This window comes from Globicephala melas, chromosome 4, assembly GCF_963455315.2.
Source record: "Globicephala melas chromosome 4, mGloMel1.2, whole genome shotgun sequence".
NCBI lineage: Eukaryota > Metazoa > Chordata > Mammalia > Artiodactyla > Delphinidae > Globicephala > Globicephala melas.
This window is the reverse complement of record NC_083317.1, coordinates 59,562,067-59,582,090: the sequence shown is the minus strand read 5'-3', so window position 1 is coordinate 59,582,090 and position 20,024 is coordinate 59,562,067. Positions and strand designations below refer to the sequence as shown.

The following is a 20,024-nucleotide window of genomic DNA, read 5'->3' as shown; positions in this document are numbered from 1 at the left end:
AGCCCAGTAATAAATATTTTTTAATAAACATATCTTCACAGAGGTGAAAGCAAGCGTGACATGTCAAGTTTGGTGTGGGGAACAACATCTTGCTTTCCGAGAATTCACAAGAACCTGGCTAATGATACATGCCTATCCTCCAAAGCTATGCCCGGAACCCTGCCGACAGGGGAGCCAAGGGAAGACACGCAAGAGCCTTTTTATCTCATAGCGTAAGCCAGATCTTGGGAGGCGCCTGCGCACTGGCCTCGGCGGATGTACGCAAGGGAATGGGGCGGGGCTGGGGTAACCTAGGCAACATCCCGGAAGCGGCGGGCTGTGTTAAGTTGTGGCCGGCTGTGCGATTCTGGAGCCTGGAGTTTTAGTCGTGGTGGAGGCAGCAGTCAGGAAACTGCAAGGCAGGTTGCGACGACGGGGCGGAGGCCTGCAGCCCGCCCCACAGAATCTTAGGGACAGGGGCTACAGGGCGGGGCGAACGGTCGTGGCGTCTTCCTCTCTGTTCCCTGGGTATCCAGGCGCCTGGGTTGAGGATCCCTACTACGGAAAGTGCACCCGCGACTCCGTGTGTTTTGCGAGTGTGTGTGCGTGTCAGGATGCCTGTCTGGGTGTGTTTGTGTTTAGCGCGCTCTCCCAGGAGCATCCTGAGTGTGCGCGTGCGCACCGCTTTCGGGCACTTAGCGCAGAGCTAGAAATTGGGGTACCCTAATGTAGTTTTCAAGGAATTTCCGGTCTCATGGGAGAGAGACAAACTACCCGGGGTACTTGGGGACAGGGAGGGTCATTTAAGTCGAGTTGAAGGTTAGGAAAGGGGTTATCAGGAAGGCCCGCCTGAATGAGTTTTGAAGAGTGAGTGGGAGTTAACCCCGTGGAAAAGGGAGTGGAAGTGTGACGGGTGTTCCAAGCAGAGCGTAAGGAACGGCTGGAACTGTATGGGAAGGCGAGAGCTTTGTTTTAGGATGTGTGGGAGATGTGAGAGGAGAAATGACTGCAAAGAAAGGTCAGCTGGGTCGCACGGAGCGGAGAGATTGAGTGCCGAGCTGAGCTGGATTCCTCTCTGCAGGGGAGCGCTGTTAAAATCGTTTGAGGAAGGAAGTAAAGTTTTGAGAGCCATCCTCTATCCTTATATCTGGGTAGGAGTGATTGGAGGGATAGTGTTTGGAAAGAGGTCTTGTTTCCCTTTGATCAATTTTGATCAGAGTGGTTTTACTAAATCCCATCGTAACTGACCTTGCTTAAAACACTTCAGTGGCTTCCTATAGGTCTTTAGGTTAGTGTTCAAATTGCTGTGGCTCACAAGGCCATAATCTGGCCTCTGCCTTTCTTTTTTATCCTTTTTCTAGCCTTCCTACCCTCTCAAATCTTTGTTAGTCAAACTGAACCTCTCAAACCCTTTGTAAGTGCCCTCCCCCGACCCCGACCTGGAGCATTTTTTCCCCAGCTTCTAACTTTTATTCATAGTTCCGCTCTCAGCTTCAATATTTTTAGGGGAATTAGAGGGAGGAGGTGGCCTTTTTTCTCACTGTGTAGAGTAAGATAGGTATTTCTATGACACTGAATTTACTTCCAACGTTAGCCTTTTATTGCAATTCCTTATTTAATTGCGGTCGGACAAGCTAAGCTCTTTGAGGGTCCAGAGTTATTCTACTTTCTTGCTGTATCTGGTGCCAAGCTCTTGGAAGGTGCTTTCAAAATACTTGTTGAAATAATAGATGGATGTTGAAGTAGGAGAGTGAATGAGTGAAAGGAAGATTAATTAGGGGAAATAATGAGAACCTGGACAAGAACATTCATAGTAGAGATGAAAAAAGGGGGACATGAGAGAGGTGTTTGAGGGAAAGAATGAATAGATTCTGGTGTCTGATTAGCTTTGAGACAAGAAGGGAGAGAAGGTGATGCTAAGGTTTTAAACTGGAGCAACTGGAAGAAAGGTAATTCTGTACTTCAGCGTTATGCAGCAGACATTTACTGAGCAAGCCAGTTATATATCAAGAACTAGACATTGGTGGGGAGGGGGCATGGATGCTAAGCTGTATATTGGCCATACTGTATTTGAGATATTTGAGAGATGTGCATGCACAGAAGCCAGTTGGAAATGAGCGTTAGGTGTTTTGAGGAAAGGTGCGCATCCTTGATTTGGGACTAACTTTCACAGTGTATTTGTGTTCCCAGTATGTTGATAGCTTTGCTCAAGGGAGTAGGTGAGATCACTAAGGGAAGATGTGAATTCCACGTGGTGATCTAGAAAGTAAGCTCCACGAGAGCAGGTGCCATATTAGACTTGTTTACTGTCGTATCTCCAGTGCCCGGCCAGTGCCTGGCATGTGGTAGACTCTCAAAAACAATTATTGGACAAAGAGAGAGGGTGTCCAATGGAAAGAAAAGAAGACTGGGATAGAACTGAGTGAAGATCCTTGATTACATAGTATGTGAATATTGTCTTAGCCTGAAAAGGAGAAAAGAATAGGAGAGAAACCAGGAGAAAGAGTGTTATGGAAGCCAAAGGAGGGGCGAGCTTCCAGGAGTGGGCATCTCTAGAGATGGAAAGGGCCTGAGAAATAAGGGACCAATAATTTTAGCAATTAGGAAGCTATTAGTATTTTAGATTTTCTCCCAACGAGCCTAGATTTTCTGGGTTATGCTAATTTTATTATTTGACATCTTGGCACTGTAAACCATCAGACTATCTCTATAGTCTCACATTTCAGCATGTAAACTATAGCTCCCTTATGATACCTGGTTCCTGTAAGTGGCACAAAATCCCTTCGTCAGACCACGAAGTCTGATCTTTGGTCAAGAAAAATATGGTCACCTTTACTGGTGATGTTTAAGAGAACACTTTTCAGTGCATAGGTGGTTCCTGTGTTATAAAAGTTTGAAGTATAACTGGGGCTTAGTAAATATAAGTGCTTAAATAGGCCTCTCCTTCATGAAGTTTGTTGGTGAAGGGAAGGTCAGAGATGGGATAGCAGCTTTGTTACACCACTGTGAACTTAACCTCTGCGTACTTAAGATTCAGGGATGGTTTTTCAGAATTGAGACTGGTGGAAAAGTATAATATTTTAAATAACTTGAAATAAAGTATTTTAAGAGTAACATGAGTTCATTGTAGAAAGTTTGGAAAATATAGAACCAACCAAAGATAACTTAATTCTAGTAATGTTTTCTAGAATATGCATTATTATAATTAGTCATAATTATGCAGATCTGGTTTTGAGTGTCAGCTCCCAGCTCTGTGCATTATTATTTCTGTGACTTGGAGCAATACCTCAAAAGCACCACTTTTCTCATTTGGGAAAGGGGGTTAATAATTGTTGCTGACATAATCATTAGTAATCCTTAAGTAGAACTTAGGGTGTGCTAGGTAGGGGTTCTGAGCACCTTGTGCATTTAATTAGTTCTGTTTTACAGCTAGTGGCAGAGCTGGGATGTGAACCCAGACAGTCTGGTTTTAGACTGTACTCTTAACTACTATGCTCCAGTGTGTCTCAGGATAGTATGTGCCTCATCGGGTTGTGGGATTAAATGTGAAGCTTTTAGCACAGGTAAGTGCTTTATTAGTATTGTGTGTGTATTAACATCATGAGAATATACTATATGCGCAGTTCTGTATTCTACTTTTTTTTTTTTTTTTGCGTTATGCGGGCCTCTCACTGTTGTGGTCTCTCCCGTTGCGGAGCACAGGCTCCGGACGCGCAGGCTCAGCAGCCATGGCTCACGGGCCCAGCCGCTCCGTGGCATGTGGGATCTTCCCAGCCCGGGGCACGAACCCGTGTCCCCTGCATCGGCAGGTGGACTCTCAACCACTGCGCCACCAGGGAAGCTCCTGTATTCTACTTTTTACACTGAACTTTCTATGTATTTTCCTACATTCTTCATAATGTAATTTTAATGAATACATAATTCATCATTTAGACATACTGACATTTTATGATTCCCCTTTGTTTCTGCCAAGTAAATCGAAGATCTAAGTGGTTAAAGAGTAAAATACATAAGAAAGCTTTTTTGAATAACCATTATATTTTTCCATATCTTTTTTTATAACAGCATTGTTGAGATATAACTCACAGACCATAAAATTTAGCCCTTTAAAGTATACAGTTTAGAGTTTTTTAGTATATTCACAGTTTTGCAACCATCACAACTATCTAATTCCAGGACATTTTCATCACCGCCAAAAGAAACCCTGTACCCATTAGCAGTGGCTCTCCATTTCCTCCTCCCCCCAGACCCTCCCAACCACTAATCTACTTTATGTCTTTATGGACTTGCCTATCCTGGACATTTCATATAAATGGAATCATATAATTTATGACCTTTGGTGTCTGGCCTCTTTCTCTTAGCATAATATTTTCAAGGTTCATCCATGTTGTAGCATGTGTCAGTACTTCATTCCTTATTATTGCTAAATAATATTACAGAATATGAATATACAATATTTTATTTATCCCTTCTTCAGTTAGTGGATATTTGGGATGTTTCCACTTTTTGTCTATTAAGAATAATGTTGCTATGAACATTCATGTCCAAGTTTTTGTGTGGACATAAGTTTTCAATTCTTTCAGCTATATATGTGGGACTAGAATTGCTGAGTCATGTAGTAACTCTGTGTTTAACTTTTTTAGGAACTGCCAAACTGTTTTCCAAAGTGGCTATGCCATTTTGCACCCCGCTAGTGATATATAGGGATTCCAATTTCTCCACATTCTTGCCAAAGCTTGTTATTTACATCTTTTTGATTATAACCATCCTGGTGGGTGTAAGGTAATATCTCATTATGGTTTTGATTTGCGTCTAATGACTGGTGATCTTGAACATCTCTTCACATGTTTATTGGCCATTTGTAGTATCTTCTTTGGGGAAATGTGTATTCAAATCCCTTAGCCATTTTATTTATTTATTTTTTCTTTCTTTTTTTTAAAAAATTTAAAATTTGTTTTTGGCTGCATTAGGTTTTCGTTGCTGCGCGTGTGTTTTCTCTAGTTGCACCGAGTAGGGGCTACTCTCCGTTGCGGTGTGCAGGCTTCTCATTGCAGTGGCTTCTCTTGTTGCGGAGCATGGGCTCTAGGCACGCAGGCTTCAGTAGTTGTGGCACATGCGCTCAGTAGTTGTGGCTCGCGGACTCTAGAGTGCAGGCTCAGTAGTTTTGGCGCACAGGTTTAGTTGCTCTGTGGCATGTGGGATCTTCCTGGACCAGGGCTCAAACCTGTGTCCCCTGCATTGGCAGGCGGATTCTTAACCACTGTGCCGCCAGGGAAGCCCCCTTAGCCATTTTAAAATTGGATTTTTTGTTGTTGAGTTGTAAGAGTTCTTTATATATTCTGGATACAAGTTACTTATTAGATATATGATTTGCAAATGTTTTCTCTCATTCTTTTGGTTGTCTCTTCACTTTCTTGATGGTGTCCTTTGAAGCACAAAAGTTTTAAATTTTGATGGAGCCCAATTTATTTATTTTTTGGTTGATTGTGTTTTTAGTGTCATTTCTGAGAAACCATTGCTTAACCCAAGGTTCATGAAGATTTATGCTTATGTTATCTTCTAGGAGTTTTGTACTTTTAGCTCTTACATTTAAGTCTGTGATTCATTTTAAGTTAATTTTTTCTTACATGTTGTGAAGTAGGGGGTCTTACTTCATTCTTTTTCATATGGATATCCAGTTGTCCCAGCACCATTAATTTAAAAGACTGTTCTTTCCCCATTGAATTGTTTCTTGGCACCCTTGTTGAATATAAACTGACCATAAGTTTAAAGTTTTGTTTTGGACTCTTGGTTCTATTCCATTCCATATCTTTTAAAATGGCATATATGGCTCTGCAATTTACTGTGTGACCTTCCCAGTCAGTTAACTCTTTGTCCCTTAGTTTTCTCATCTATAAAATGAGTAACAAATAGTAAATACTTCATGGGATTATTGTGAGGATTAAAGGAGATAATATATGGGAAGAGTTTAGAACAGTACCTGGCTTGAAGAAAGTACTTAGTAGCTAATTCCATCATTATAACCACCACCACTGTCATCATCATCATCGCCATCATCACCATCACTATGATAACACTTAAATGTTATTCTCTAACTTGTATGTGACTTATCTCCTTTGCTGGATTGTACGTTCTGAAATTAGATACCATGCTTAAAGAGTGAATGTGGTTGCTAAGAGTTATAGGACAGAGGGCCAATTCCTGAGAAATACTTGCATTTAGTCATCTTTATTCACAGTAGACTAAATGATTTTTTTCAAAGATGTACTTAAGGAAAATACTAGAGTCTTTGTTTTAGGATAATTTGGAGTAAGGGGGTCAGCTGGAAAGTTCTGTAATTATTTAGGTGTTAAAGAAGTTCTGGAATTGGAGTCATGTATATGTGTTGCTTTTTAAAACATGTGTATCCTCAAATCCTAGTGTTCAGGCACTGTGAGTCTTTTTCTAATTTTGTATGATGTTTAGTCTAATGTCCTTAGCATTGCATTTTAAAAGTGCCAAGCAACTGTTGGCCATTTTCATATTCTAGTTTAGTATCAATAATCACCCCCATTTAGTATTATGTGAAAAATATACTAGAGATCGTATCATAACTCATTCATTCTCTAAACTTTAGCCACCTTTATTTTAAGGTAAGTACGTATGTGTCTGGTAGTGACTTTGAGTGTTAGATGCTTAAAAAAGAACCCCAACTATCTCTTGCTCTCCTTCTCTTACATTCACATTGTTCACATGTGATTGACATTTCCTCTATTCATTGTGAATTTGTGTAGCAGGTGACAATGCTTATGACTGCTGTCAGATAGATCTCTGCCTTAGGTCCTACTTGCTTCATTCCTAGGGTTCTTTATTAATCACATATATTTAATTTGTTGATTTGAAACCTCTTTTATCATAGTTATCAGTATCAACTTTCTAATAATTATGAAGTGAAAGAACCAAGTCTTTTGGTAGCCTGTTCCTTTCAGTATACTTAAAGTTCTCGTCTGATGTTTTAAAATTTATTTTCTTAGATATCTTTTTCCCTCTCTGGTGATGATTAATTATTAGTTTTTTCATGTATTTTTAAAATTTTATATGATTATTACTCCTAGATGTCATTTGTCAGAGTGAACCGTTACGGTCCCCGTGGAGGAGGAAGGAAAGCACTGAAAGTAAAGAAGAAGAAAACGTCAGTAAAGCAAGAATGGGATGTAAGTCTAGGTGGGATAATACACGGTATAACGTTACATGGAAGGAATAAGTGTGATGACATGGCCTTAGTCACTCAGGATGGTGCTCTGAATGGGGCTTAGCATGTGATATGGTGGAATGGGTTTCTGGGCATGTTATTGGGTTGGCCAAAACGTTTGTTTCGTTTTAAGTAAAAATAAAAGACATTTTTCATTTTCACCAAGAACTTTATTGAACAACGTATTCATTAACCGAATGAACTTTTTGGCCAATCCCATATCCTAAGTCTTGGAGGGAAGAGCAGATGCCTTTGGGGAATTTTTTAAAAATATGCATGTTGAGGCTATAGCTCTACCTCTTTTTAAGAATTGAAATCTTGGGGCTTCCCTGGTGGCGCAGCGGTTGAGAATCTGCCTGCCAGTGTAGGGGACACGGGTTCGAGCCCTGGTCTGGGAAGATCCCACATGCCGTGGAGCAACTAGGCCCGTGAGCCACAACTACTGAGCCTGTGCGTCTGGAGCCTGCGCTCTGCAACAAGAGAGGCTGCAACAGTGAGAGGCCCACGCACTGCGATGAAGAGTGGCCCCCGCTTGCCACAACTAGAGAAAGCCCTCGCACAGAAAGGAAGACCCAACACAGCCAAAAATAAATTAATTAAAAAAAGAAAAGAAGGGAAGGGATTTCCTTTCTCTTCTCTCCTTTAAAAAAAAAAAAACAAAAAAAAAAAACACCTGAAATCTTAAGTGGGTGGGGAGTGTGTTTTTAAAAAGTCCCTCACCTCTACTTTGAGAACTCACTGCTTTAAGGCAACTGTAGTTAACCTGAAATCTGAAATTTTTTGGTACATATTTTAGATTTGTCCATAGCAATCTGTGATATCATAATCATGTGAGTGGCATTTTTGACTGAAAAAGTGGGTGATCCTTGCTGTCTTACCCCTCACATTGTTTTTTGCTCATCTCCAGAGATTTGTCAATTTCAGTACAAAGGTTCTCCTAAGATGTAAGACTGGTCTCAGGTATCTGAGACATGATCCCTGGCTCCTACCCTGAGTACCACTTGGTATTATCAAGGGGATTTTTATCTTTTGGAGTTGGGTACTTTGGTTTGGACCATGAGACTTTGGGTACTTTTACTTTCTGTTGTGAAGATTAACTGGTCAGGGACTAGTTTGGATCTTACGGATTCTTTTGGACTTAGAACCTTCTGGGTTGTGGCCAACCACCTTAGCCAGGTATCCTGGGAAAACTGACAGCCTTAGAAAGTGGGGCAGGGGGATTTCTCTATGTTTAGATTGCTTTGTTGCCATGTGATTGGCTATAAAATAGTATAAGGATATGACTCTTAAGGTAATGATACTGATTAAAAGGTGAAAAAATACACCTTAACATTTATGTTATCATAATGTTAACATTATGTTATCATGAAAAAATGATAACATAAGTTGTCCCCTTCAGAGCGGTTACTTTGGGAAGTTCCATATTTATTTTGCTATGCTGCTGTTGCTCAAAACATAATTGAAAACCATTATTTGAAATTGCATTCAGAACCTTCCTCATTTACTTTATATTATCTCCAGTGGTGGAAAAAACTTTGTTTTCTGAAGGTAAATGGAACTTGAAAGTAGTTATAGCTCATTTGGTGTGAATGGTAAATGAGGAAGGAGAGATCAACTGAATAATACTGTTTTGATGAAAATATTGAGGCATTTTCTGAAATGGCTTGTAAATTAGATTTAAAGGCAATTTCAGAAGAAAATACAGTTGACCCTTGAACAACATGGGGGTTAGGGGCACCGACCCTCTGCACAGTCGAAAATCCACGTATAACTTTACAGTTGGCCCTCTGTATCTGTGGTTTTGCGTCCATGGATTCAGCCAACTGTGGATTGTGTCACACTGTAGTATGTATTGAAAAATATCGACACATAAGTAGACCTGTGTTCATACCCATGTTGTTCAAGAGTCACCTGTAGTTTTAAGCAATAGTAGTATAAATGAAATTATATTTTCTCCCATGAAAGCTAATTCCAAGCATATCACTTATATGCCTAAATTTTTATTATGATTATTACAAACAATTCTCGGGAATTCCCTCATGGTCCAGTGGTTAGGACTTGGCACTTTCACTGCTGAAGGCCCAGGTTCAATCCCTGGTCGGGGAACTAAGATCCCATAAGCCACGTGGCATGGCCAGAAAAACCCCCCAAAAAAACAATTCTCATGATCTTACTGTTGTATCTTGTAAGATATGGAAGGAATAAATCAATATGGAAGGAATAACAGTTTTAGTATATAAAAGACTTGAGCTAAATACAAACTATGGCCCAAAGGTTAAGTCTTTGAATACATCAGAAGCTATTTCACTAGGCTCAGTTCTGTATATTTCTCTTAGAATTAAAAGTCTACATTGCTTTTTTCCCTGCCTTACCAAATCTGTATAACACAAATGGCTGAAGTCATTTTAGAAAGGACCAAATTGCAGGGCTGCTACTCAGAGCTGTGCAGGCTGTGCACTGCACAATTCCAAGGGGCACTATTTACATGGCCTGTGATATCAACGGAACCACCTGAGTTGTGCAATGTGGAAGCCCTGCCATTTGGTTTAGTGCCTTTTTACTTGAGTGACTGTTTTCACATTTTATGAAATAATACAATACCCTCAAAATTTGTCTCTCGTTATGATAGGTTCTATGCTTAAGGTGTTGGCATGGGCACAAATTGAACCTCTACTTTTTGAATTATGTACTACCCGGTTGTTTTCATTATTTTAATATAATGTATGCTTGCTTGGTGAATTTAGTGCTTAATTTCTGTGAGACACTTAAAAATAGTCAGTTATTTTCTACAAGACACCTAAAAGTAATCCATGTTAATATTTAAATTGAGAATTTAATTCTCAAGGAAAGACTTTTTGGTCTCAGGATTTTGAATCCATTTTCAGCCATTAAAATTCAGCATATACTAATATTTTGTAAGAAACCTTTTGCTTTTTAAAGAAAGTTCATCCTTTGTTTTTTTTGCAGAACACTGTAACTGATCTAACAGTTCATCGGGCAACTCCTGAAGATCTGGTAAGTTTACTATTGAAAGTTAAGTCGTTTGTTCATCATCTTATTTGATATTTGATACTTGATACTTCTAACCTACAGAATAGAAACCAGAGGCACTTCTTAGAAGTTGTTCAGTTATTTTTAATCTTGCTTATGTCTGTATAAAATCAAAAAGTGTATGTCCTGGGCTTCCTTATTTTACTTAGGCATATCAGTTAGCATGCATTATAATTTCATTAGATAGGTTTGGTTTACAGTTCAAATCTCTCTAGTCCAGTATTTTCCTGTACACATTTATCGTCTTTTCCTATCTGTAGATATCACTAGCATTATTTACCGTTACTTCCCTATACAAAAACATACATTATAATTTATTTCTTGAACATGCCATGTACATTTCCACATTTGAGCCCCAGTTCCTGCTATCCTCTTTACTTGGAACAGTTTCCCTACCTTCTTCTCCTCCTCTACAAATCTTACTTTGCTTCCTTATCCTAGTTCAAGTTTTACTTTAAAAAAAAAAGCTTTTATTACAGGTTTGTTTGTTTTTTTAAACAGCTTTATTAAGATATAAATCACATAACATAAAATCCACCCTTTTAAAGTGTACAATTCATTGCTTTTTAGTATATTCACAGAGTTATGCAACCATCATCACTTTCTAATTTTATAACATTTTCATCACTCCCCCAAAAGTAACCCTTTATCCATTAACAGTCACTCTCTGTGCCCCACCCCTCCAATCCCTGGCAACAACTAATCTGTTTTATGTCTCTATGGATTTGCCTATTCTGGACGTTTCATATAAATGCAATATAATATGTATTCTTTTATATCTGGCTTCTTTCTTTTAGCGTAATGTTTTCAAGGTTCATCCATGTTGTAGTATCGGTACTTCATTCCTTATTATTGCCAAATACTATTTTGTTTACGGATATACCGTGTTTTATTTATCCATTTATCAGTTGTTGGACATTTGGGTTGTTTCTACTTTTTGACTGTTAAAGATAATGCTGCTATGAATATTCATGTACAAGTTTTTGTGTGAACATACGCTCTTAGTCTCTTGGGCGTATACCTGGAAGTAGAATTGCTGAGTCATATGATATCTCTATATTTAACTTTCTGAGGAACTGCCAAACTGTTTTCTAAAGTGGCTGCACCATTTACATTCTTACCAGCATGTATGAGGGTTCCAATTTTTCCACATCCCTTGCCAGCATTTGTCATTGTCATCTTTGTGGTTTTAGTTCCCTAGGGGGTATAAAGTGGAATCTCATTGTAGTTTTGATTTGCATTTCCCTAATGACTAATGACATTGAGTATCCTTTCATATATTTATTGGCCATTTGTAGTATCTTCTTTGGAGGAATGTCTCTTCAAGTCTCTTAGTTATTTGAAAATTTCCATAGGAAATATGTGACAACTATGAACTGGGCTTGATGAAGAGAGGGACACAAAAAGTAAAATAAAATAAAAATAAAATTGGATTATTTGTGTTTTTATTGTTGAGTAGTAGGAGTTCTTTATATATTCTGGATATGTTTCTTATCAGATATATGATTTGCAAATATTTTCTTCCATTCTGTTGGTTGTGTTTTAGCTTTCTTGATAGTATCCTTTGAAACGTAAAAGTTTTAAATTTTGATGAAGTCCAATTTATCTAATTGTTTTCTTTTGTCACTTGTAGCTTTAGTGTCATATCTAAGAAACCATTGTCTAACCAAGGTTCACAAATATTTACTTCTATGTTTTTGTCTGGGAGTTTTAAAGTTTTGGCTCTCATGTTTAGGCCTTTCATCCATTTTGAATTAATTTTTGTGTATGGTGTGAGGTAGGAGTCCAGCTTCATTCTTTTGCAAGTGGATATCCAATTGTCTAAGCACCATTTATTAAAAAGACTGTTCTTTTCACATTGAATTGTCTTGGCACCCTTGTTGAAAATCAATTGTCTGTAAAGATAAGGGTTTATTTTGGACTCTCATTTCTATTCCACTGATTTGTATGTCTATCGTTATGCTAGTACCATACTCTCTTGATTATTGTAGTAAGTTTGAAGTCCTACTCTTTGAAGCTGCCTAACAGTTGCTTTCTTCTCTGAACTGTTGTACTTACTACCTACATAAGGCATTGAGTATATGCCATCTAATGCATGTCATTTATCTTTATATGCATATGTCCAATCTCTGGGCAGATTATTAATGTTTTTGAGGGATAGAGGCCGTATCTTAATGTCTTTGTGGGCCTAGGAATCTTAATCGTAGTATGTACTCATTAAATGTTTGTTGAGGATAATAATGATGCCCAGATGACTTAAAATTTTTTTATTATGAAAAATTTCAAACTCATGTGAAAATAGCGACAAAAGTATAAAGAACTCCCATATACTGTTCACCTAGATATAATAGTTATGAAAATTTTGCCATACTTGTTTCATTTATCTTACCCTTTGCTTCTTCACTGGAGCATTTTAAAGCAAAGCCCAGAGGACATGTCATTTTGTGTCTACATATTCAGTTTACGTTAAAAAAAATAGATATTTTCATATATAACCACAATACCATTATCATGCCTGACAAAAGTAACACTACTATTTTGGTATTACCTAATCCCAATCCATATTCAGATTTCCCCGATTGTCTCAAAAATGTCATCTTCATTTGTTCTTTGTGAATCAGAATGCTTACATAATATTTGGTTGTTAGTCTCTTAATGGACTGATTTCATATTTACATGGTGCACACTCAGTAGTACATTTTATCAGATGACATACAGGTTTTGTTCATATTCATAGTTCTGAATACTAGAGTGCTTGTAAAGCCAATATCTGCTTTTGTTCCTTAGCCACCTTAGTGAACTCCTCCCTTCTAACTCTTAAGCTGTGGCTCATATCTCTGCTTCTGCTTCTGGAATTCCACTTCCTTGGAGTCCTGCATCTCCATGGACCCACTTCCACATGCAGCCATTGCAGGGCTATAAAAACACTGCATTGTGAGCTCTTGGTGGTGATGTGAATATCATGGAATGGGTGTGCCTTTGCCAGAGATAACTCAGTGGATTTTGTGCCTTTTATGTCATACTCAGTCTGTGTGTGTGTGTGTGTGTGTGTGTGTGTTTATAATTGTACATGTACACACATATGTAACTGAAAAATTTAACAAAAGAATTCTTTTTTTTTTTTTAATTTATTTATTTATGGCTGTGTTGGGTCTTTGTTTCTGTGTGAGGGCTTTCTCTAGCTGTGGCAAGCGGGGGTCACTCTTCATCGCGGTGCACGGGCCTCTTACTATCGCGGCCTCTCTTGTTGCGGAGCACAGGCTCCAGACGCGCAGGCTCAGTAATTGTGGCTCACGGGCCCAGTTGCTTCGCGGCATGTGGGATCTTCCCAGACTAGGGCTCGAACCCGTGTCCCCTGCATTGGCAGGCAGATTCTCACCCACTGAGCCACCAGGGAAGCCCCAACAAACGAATTCTTAACTTTTATTATGTGCAATGTGTTCTTAATATTTTCTATTCTATATTCTATTTTTTAAAAATGTTGGTTTTGATCCACTAATTTATTTTACCACCCATTAAGTGAGTCCCAAGATGCAGTTTGCAAAACACTACTTTATTGGATAGTCTTGTACAAAAGAAGTAGAAATTAATATTCTTTCATTTTGTGTTTTGGCTAGGTCTACTAGTTTGTTTTATTTATTTATTTTTTGGCCATATCACATGACTTGTGGCATCTCAGTACCCGACCAGGGATTAAACCCAGGCCACAGCAGTGAAAGCCCAGAATCCTACCCATTAGGCCACCAGGGAACTCCCTAGGTCTACTAGTTTTAGATACTTCTTTTTCAAAAAATCATTTTTGAAAAAAAAAAATCATTTTTGAAAATTTAGGAGATGGTGAAAATTTTGTGAATATATATGTGTGTATATATATTATATATATATATAATATATATATACATATACTGGACTAGAAAAAATTTAAAAAATGAACTAGGTTAGGTTGTCCTACCATCTGAATAGGCAAGTTCCTTGTTCCTGAAACATTCTTTTATATATTTTTTCTTCCATATAGATCCGTCGTCATGAAATACACAAATCGAAGAATAGAGCATTAGTACACTGGGAGCTCCAAGAAAAAGCTTTGAAGAGAAAATGGAAGAAGCAGAAACCAGAAATTTCTAATCTTGAGAAAAGGAGATTGTCTATCCTGAAGGAGGTAATGCTAAACTGCATCATCTGTAGACTTAGAAAGAAAAGAAGAGGTAAATAGGTGTCTCTCTTTTTCCGCATATTTGATTCACATTGGACAGACTCTGATCATTATCGTGTCCTTACGCAATGATCTACAGGTAGACTTTGGAAAAAGGAGCAGAGTGACGATTATAGTCTAGTTTTGTGATTTGAATTCCCGCTCTTCAGCTTACTAGCCAGGTGACCTTAAATTGTTAACTTCTCAGCCTGAATTTTCTTATCTTTAAACTGGAGTAACAGTATTTGCCTGATTGTACTGTTAGGAGATTTCAGTGATAAAATATTACTAAAGTGATTAGGACAGTCCTTGGCACATAATTAGTGTCATATATATATATAAAGCTGCTATAATTATTTTTCTCAGTTCAACAACGATGCTGTTAGATTACTTTGCAAAAAAAAAAAATGTGTGCTAGTCCAACAAATTAGTAAGGCACTTGTCTTTGGCTTAATCTTTTGTCAGATGTAGGGTGTTTGAATAAGTAATCAGAGTGGGTAGGAGTACATATTATGGAAAATAAGAGGAAACTGCAGCAAAACTCTTCTTTTATTTGGGCTAAAGTCATTGTAAAAGAAGTGCCTGTTTTCTTCTTGTTCAGTGTTGGAGCTTATGGCACGTGGCTGTCTGGGTGACCTGCTGCAGCTTTAAGTCACATTCTGTCTTTTGAGGAATTTGTTAGGCTTTTTAGTGAAATATGAAAGTCATAACTTTATATATCATGAGGAAGAAGTATATCTCCCAAATAAATGTTTACATGAGCTTGTAAAAAGAACAGTGGATTGAGAGAATGGTTCTTTAGAGGTACGTATCTTTTGGTGATCTTAGGCAAGTCACCTACATTTAAATGTTACATGGTAATTCTCCATGAAAGGCCTAAGAGCACAGATCTGGCCAGGGAAAAAGGCAGCCCCTTTGAGGTGACTCTGGGCTTTAGTTTCCCCTCCCTAGTGGCCCCTGCTCATGTCCTGAATCCCTTATACCTTGTAGATGTGGTAGAATTAGGGATTGAAGAAGAGTGGTAAGAGAAGGTGGGTGAAATTTCTCTGCCTTCTTTCTATAATGCGGCTTCTTCATGCCCTAGCGTAGTGTTTATCAACTCTGACTGATTCTAATTTCCATTTAAAAAATTCCCATTTGGGTTTCCCTGGTGGCGCAGTGGTTGAGAGTCCGTCTGCCGATGCAGGGGACACGGGTTCGTGTCCCGGTCTGGGAAGATCCCACATGCTGTGGAGCGGCTGGGCCCGTGAGCCATGGCCGCTGAGCCTGCGCATCCGGAGCCTGTGCTCCTCAACGGGAGAGGCCACAACAGTGAGAGGCCCGCGTACTGCAAAAAAAAAAAAAAAAAAAAAAAAATTCCCATTAAAAAAAAAAACAGTATCTGGACTCAGACATATTTATACTCAGGTATTCTAATTCAGTGGATCTGGGATGCAGCCCCACTTAGGTATTTTTAAGACAGTTGCTATGTAATTTTTAATATTTTGCTAGGGTTGAGAACCTCTGCTATTAGTGGGATTTAGGCATTTCCCTTTAACAACATATTTTGGAGGTTTTGCTATGTCAGTATTTAGAAATCTACCTCTTCTTTTTTAATGGCCAGGTAGTATATGGATATACCACAATTTATTTATCTAGTGCTTTATTAGTGGACATTTGGGATGTGTATCAGAGCATGGTATAAGCACCTGGAAAAAAAGAAGACCCCAGAATATACTGGTTTAAACAAAATAGAAATCTATTTCACTTTTATGGAACAGCTCAGATATACATGGTAGTGGTAGGGGGAGCTCTGGTCCTTTATTACAGGGCTTCCATGTCTGAGTTTGCAGTGGCTGTTCCAGCTTCCTTCAGATGTTTCCCAGGCAGCATGAAGTGGGGAAGAGAATGCACGTTACTCCCTTTACGTATCACCCAGAAGCTCTGGCTTCTCTCCCATTGTCCAGAACTTCATCAAGTGACCACTGTCACCTGCAAGGGTGGTTGGGAAATTAGCTATGTATTTGGCTAACTTGGGAGTTCTGCTGTTAAAGAGAAAACAGAAAGAAAAGCTATTGGTGGATAAGTAGCAGTGTCTGCCACCGACAGATTATTTCCTGCCTTGTCACTATAAATGATGTAATGAATATCCTTGAATATGTTTTTGAGTACATGTATAAATATATGTGTAGGATAAATTCTTAAAAGTGGAATTGCTGAGTCAAAGGATTCGTACATCTATTATTTCAGTGTTGCTATATTTGTAATGTCTGTGATAAGGTATGTGAGGGGACCAAAGGAAGAGTCCTCCTTGGGCATATCCACCTAGGTTTTATCATTATGTGTTAGAGCTACCAGGACCCGTCCCCCAGAAGCTGGGCTCCTAGATTAACGTAAATTAAGAAAAAAGCTCTTTGACCAGCATAGTCTTAGATTTCATTTGCTGTATGATCCACTCATGCCATGGGAATCAAGCAAATAAGAGTCCAAATCCAAATCAGAGAGAGGGAGGCTTTGATAAAGATTTTGTAAATTTTAAAAGTATATTAACTAACCTAGTCTCTTTGTACTTTCCCAATTCTGTCTGGTTTTCATTACCAGAGAGCAAAACTGCTAGCATGAGAAGTTTCTAATAATGTTTTTGAAGGGACCTTGACTGATCTTTTGAAAATCCAAGATGTATTCTTGGATTAAGTTTGGTTTTGTGCTCTGCAAACCCATCTGGGGAATTAATATATACAGATGGGCCTGCAGAGATTGATTTGCCTATCATGAGGATGAGTTTTATCATAGAGGAGTGATAAAGAAATCCAGAAGGAGCAACAGAAAGCCAATGCTCTGACCTCTGGCCGCTCAAGCTGTCTGCCCCAAGGAGCCTGGGCAGGGACTAGAAGGGAGAGGGCTGCAGGGCAGTGGGTTTTCTGGAGACCTCATTATAATTAGTATCAGGTCTTGATATGATAAAATTATTCCTCCACAATCTGCTTCTTTCAATTTATATCTCTTCATTTTGATAGGAAGTCAGTACCTTTTTTAAAAATAGTAAACAAAACTGCTGCTAGGAAATATATTTTGTATAATTTTTCTAGTATAAATGGTAGATTATAGTGCTCCATTTACTTTCTCTCCTAAACTCTAATGGCATGTGCTACAAGATGGCTAACCAGGGATGAAAATTTAAGTTGTAACAACATTCTCAAATGTCTCTAGAATTGTATACAGATTTAGTATACACTTCTGTATCTCTTGACAGGGCCTAGGATGCCAGTCTTCTGACTCCAAATGTGCTCTTTGTCCTGTGCCATTCCAAAACTAAGTCTTTGTGGAGAGAACAGATTCAGGACTTTATTCTCACTAACAGAGCCAGCCAACCTGTTTGGCTTTAGCAGGGGAAGAAGGGGAAAAAAGTCAGAATGTGACTCTTGTTATTTTTCTTCATGTCCTAAAACAGTAACTGAGGTCACATTGTATGCTTGTTTCCATAGTCTAGAGAAATTCTGGTAAGAGCATTTGTTACCAGATGTTTTGATTTGAGTCAGTGTTGGAAACTGGAAAATTTCCAATTTTGAGACTCCTTTCGGCCTAAGAATGCGATCTGGTGGTGGTAGGTGTTGACTTGGTTTCACTCTAGCCCGTGCATCCTTGCTTGTAACTGGGAAAATTCCTAAGTTGAAAGTGTAGAATCAGAGACACCGCGGTATTGGTATTTTTTGAGTTCTCATTTTTCCAGAATAAAAATCGAGCTTGTTTATAAATGCAGAAGCATCACTTTTTTGTTTAATGCCCCCAAAGTCGTGTCTCACGCCGTGTTTTTTAAGTTGTGGGTCATGACCCATTAGTGGATTATGAAATCACTTTAGTGGCTGAAACACCAAAGAGGCACACATCTGAGTTTATGGCTCAGAGATTCATGTTTAATCAGTGTTTTTCAAACTGTGGATCACAACTTTTTAATGGATTGTAAAATCAAGTTAGTGGATTGCAACCATCATTTGAAAAAATAGAATAGAAACTAAAAAGAAAATATCAGAGTGGTTATCAAAGAGTAAGTTTAAGCAAAGCTTTTATTTTGGTGTTTGTCTACATTTGTGTGTGGACTGGGTCATAATTTAATAATGTATTTCTTTGGATCAAAGCCAAGCATTTGAAATCCACTAATTATTATAATAGCTCCATCTACTGGTACTTAATGATATTGCCGCTGAAGGATTTGAGATGATTTTTAAGCTCCTGCCTTTGTATGGACTTTTCCTTTGTGATTTATTAAGTATATATATTTTTTCTGAATAATAATATTTATCACTAACATGTGTCTAGATTCTTAATGATCAATACCAGATGCAGGATGTATTGGAAAAATCTGATCATTTGATGGCTACAGCAAAAGATCTGTTTGTTGATTTTCCTCGTAGGCGCACAGGTAAAGTAGTCACATCAAACAAAATTTCTTTATCTTATTCATCAAAGCCCACATCTGGCTGTTTGAAAGAATTTAAAATCTTTTCTCAGTCATCATATTATTTCTATCACATGTGTTCTAGGGTGGATAGCATACAAGAGTTGTTAGACATAGATTTATTACAATTTATTTGCTTTTCACTAAGAATATTAACTATTACAAATTACTCAAGTTAAGGAAAGGTAAATTGTTATTATGTATTAAAACATTTTGTGAAATGTATAAGATTTCATAATTTAAGGTATGATTTCATTTTCAGCTTATTAATATTAAATTACTGTATAATTAAAGTATCTGCTTTGTATGTAATTTGAGTGAAGCTTAATTTGAAAACTAAAGCAACTTCAGTGTCTCTCTAAAAGGAACTTTGCCTCTTGTGAGATGCACAACATTATTCACTTTAATGTGTATATAATCTGTTGTTTATCTTAATCCCTAAAAACAGATCATTAGTTTTTAGTTTAAGGTTTGAATCCTGGCTTGGCCGCTCGCTAGTGTGACTCTGTGCCTGTTGCTTCACGTCTCTGAGTTTCAGTTTACCCATATGTAAAATAATGATACTAATAACCTCATAGGATTTTGTGAGGGTGAAACAATTTAATATATGTAAAAGCATTTAGAACAATGCCTGGCATATAGTAAGCACTGTTTAAGTGCAAGTTGCTATTATTATTATTTAAGATTTTCATATGATAATTCAGACCTATGGCAGTGTATAGTATGTGTGAAGTCAATTTAATTAAATGAAACAAAGTCATCATGACTTATTTTCCTTCTGCAGGGTTTCCGAATGTAACAATGGCTCCTGATTCCTCTCAAGGTCCCATTGTGGTAAATCAAGACCCTGTCACCCAGGCCATCCTTAGTGAATCTGTTATTGAGCCTCAGGTAATGTGCTTTGCTCACAGCCATAATGCTCATGCTGAAATTCAGTTTAAGTTGATGTAGATAGGCATAGTGGTAAACATTTCAAAAGCTTTATACTATCTAAATACCAAGTTGTGGTTGCTAGAATTGTTCTTACTCAAGCATAGTGCACTTTCTGTGAGTAATGCTTGTACTAAACAAGATAGGACTAGATAATAATAGCTAACATTTATTGAGTGCTTACCTAGGAGGTAGTTACTATTATC

At 38.1% G+C, this 20,024-nt stretch overlaps 1 protein-coding gene across 3 annotated transcripts in view; it reads left to right on the top strand.

Moving 5' to 3' along the window:
- The first annotated feature begins 289 nt into the window (after positions 1-289).
- SPICE1 (spindle and centriole associated protein 1) overlaps positions 290-20,024 on the top strand; it is a 63,168-nt gene continuing 43,433 nt past the window's right edge. For 2 of the 3 annotated variants that reach the window (XM_030836803.2, XM_060298065.1), the window contains exons 1-6: positions 290-398; positions 7,074-7,172; positions 10,178-10,225; positions 14,277-14,420; positions 18,750-18,852; positions 19,673-19,779. In XM_030836803.2, coding sequence (XP_030692663.1) covers positions 7,074-7,172; positions 10,178-10,225; positions 14,277-14,420; positions 18,750-18,852; positions 19,673-19,779 — 501 coding nt within the window. In that variant the 5' untranslated portion in view covers positions 290-398. Of the gene's footprint in view, positions 399-7,073; positions 7,173-10,177; positions 10,226-14,276; positions 14,467-18,749; positions 18,853-19,672; positions 19,780-20,024 lie in introns of those variants that run through there. The other variant, XM_030836806.2, reaches the window with a different exon arrangement.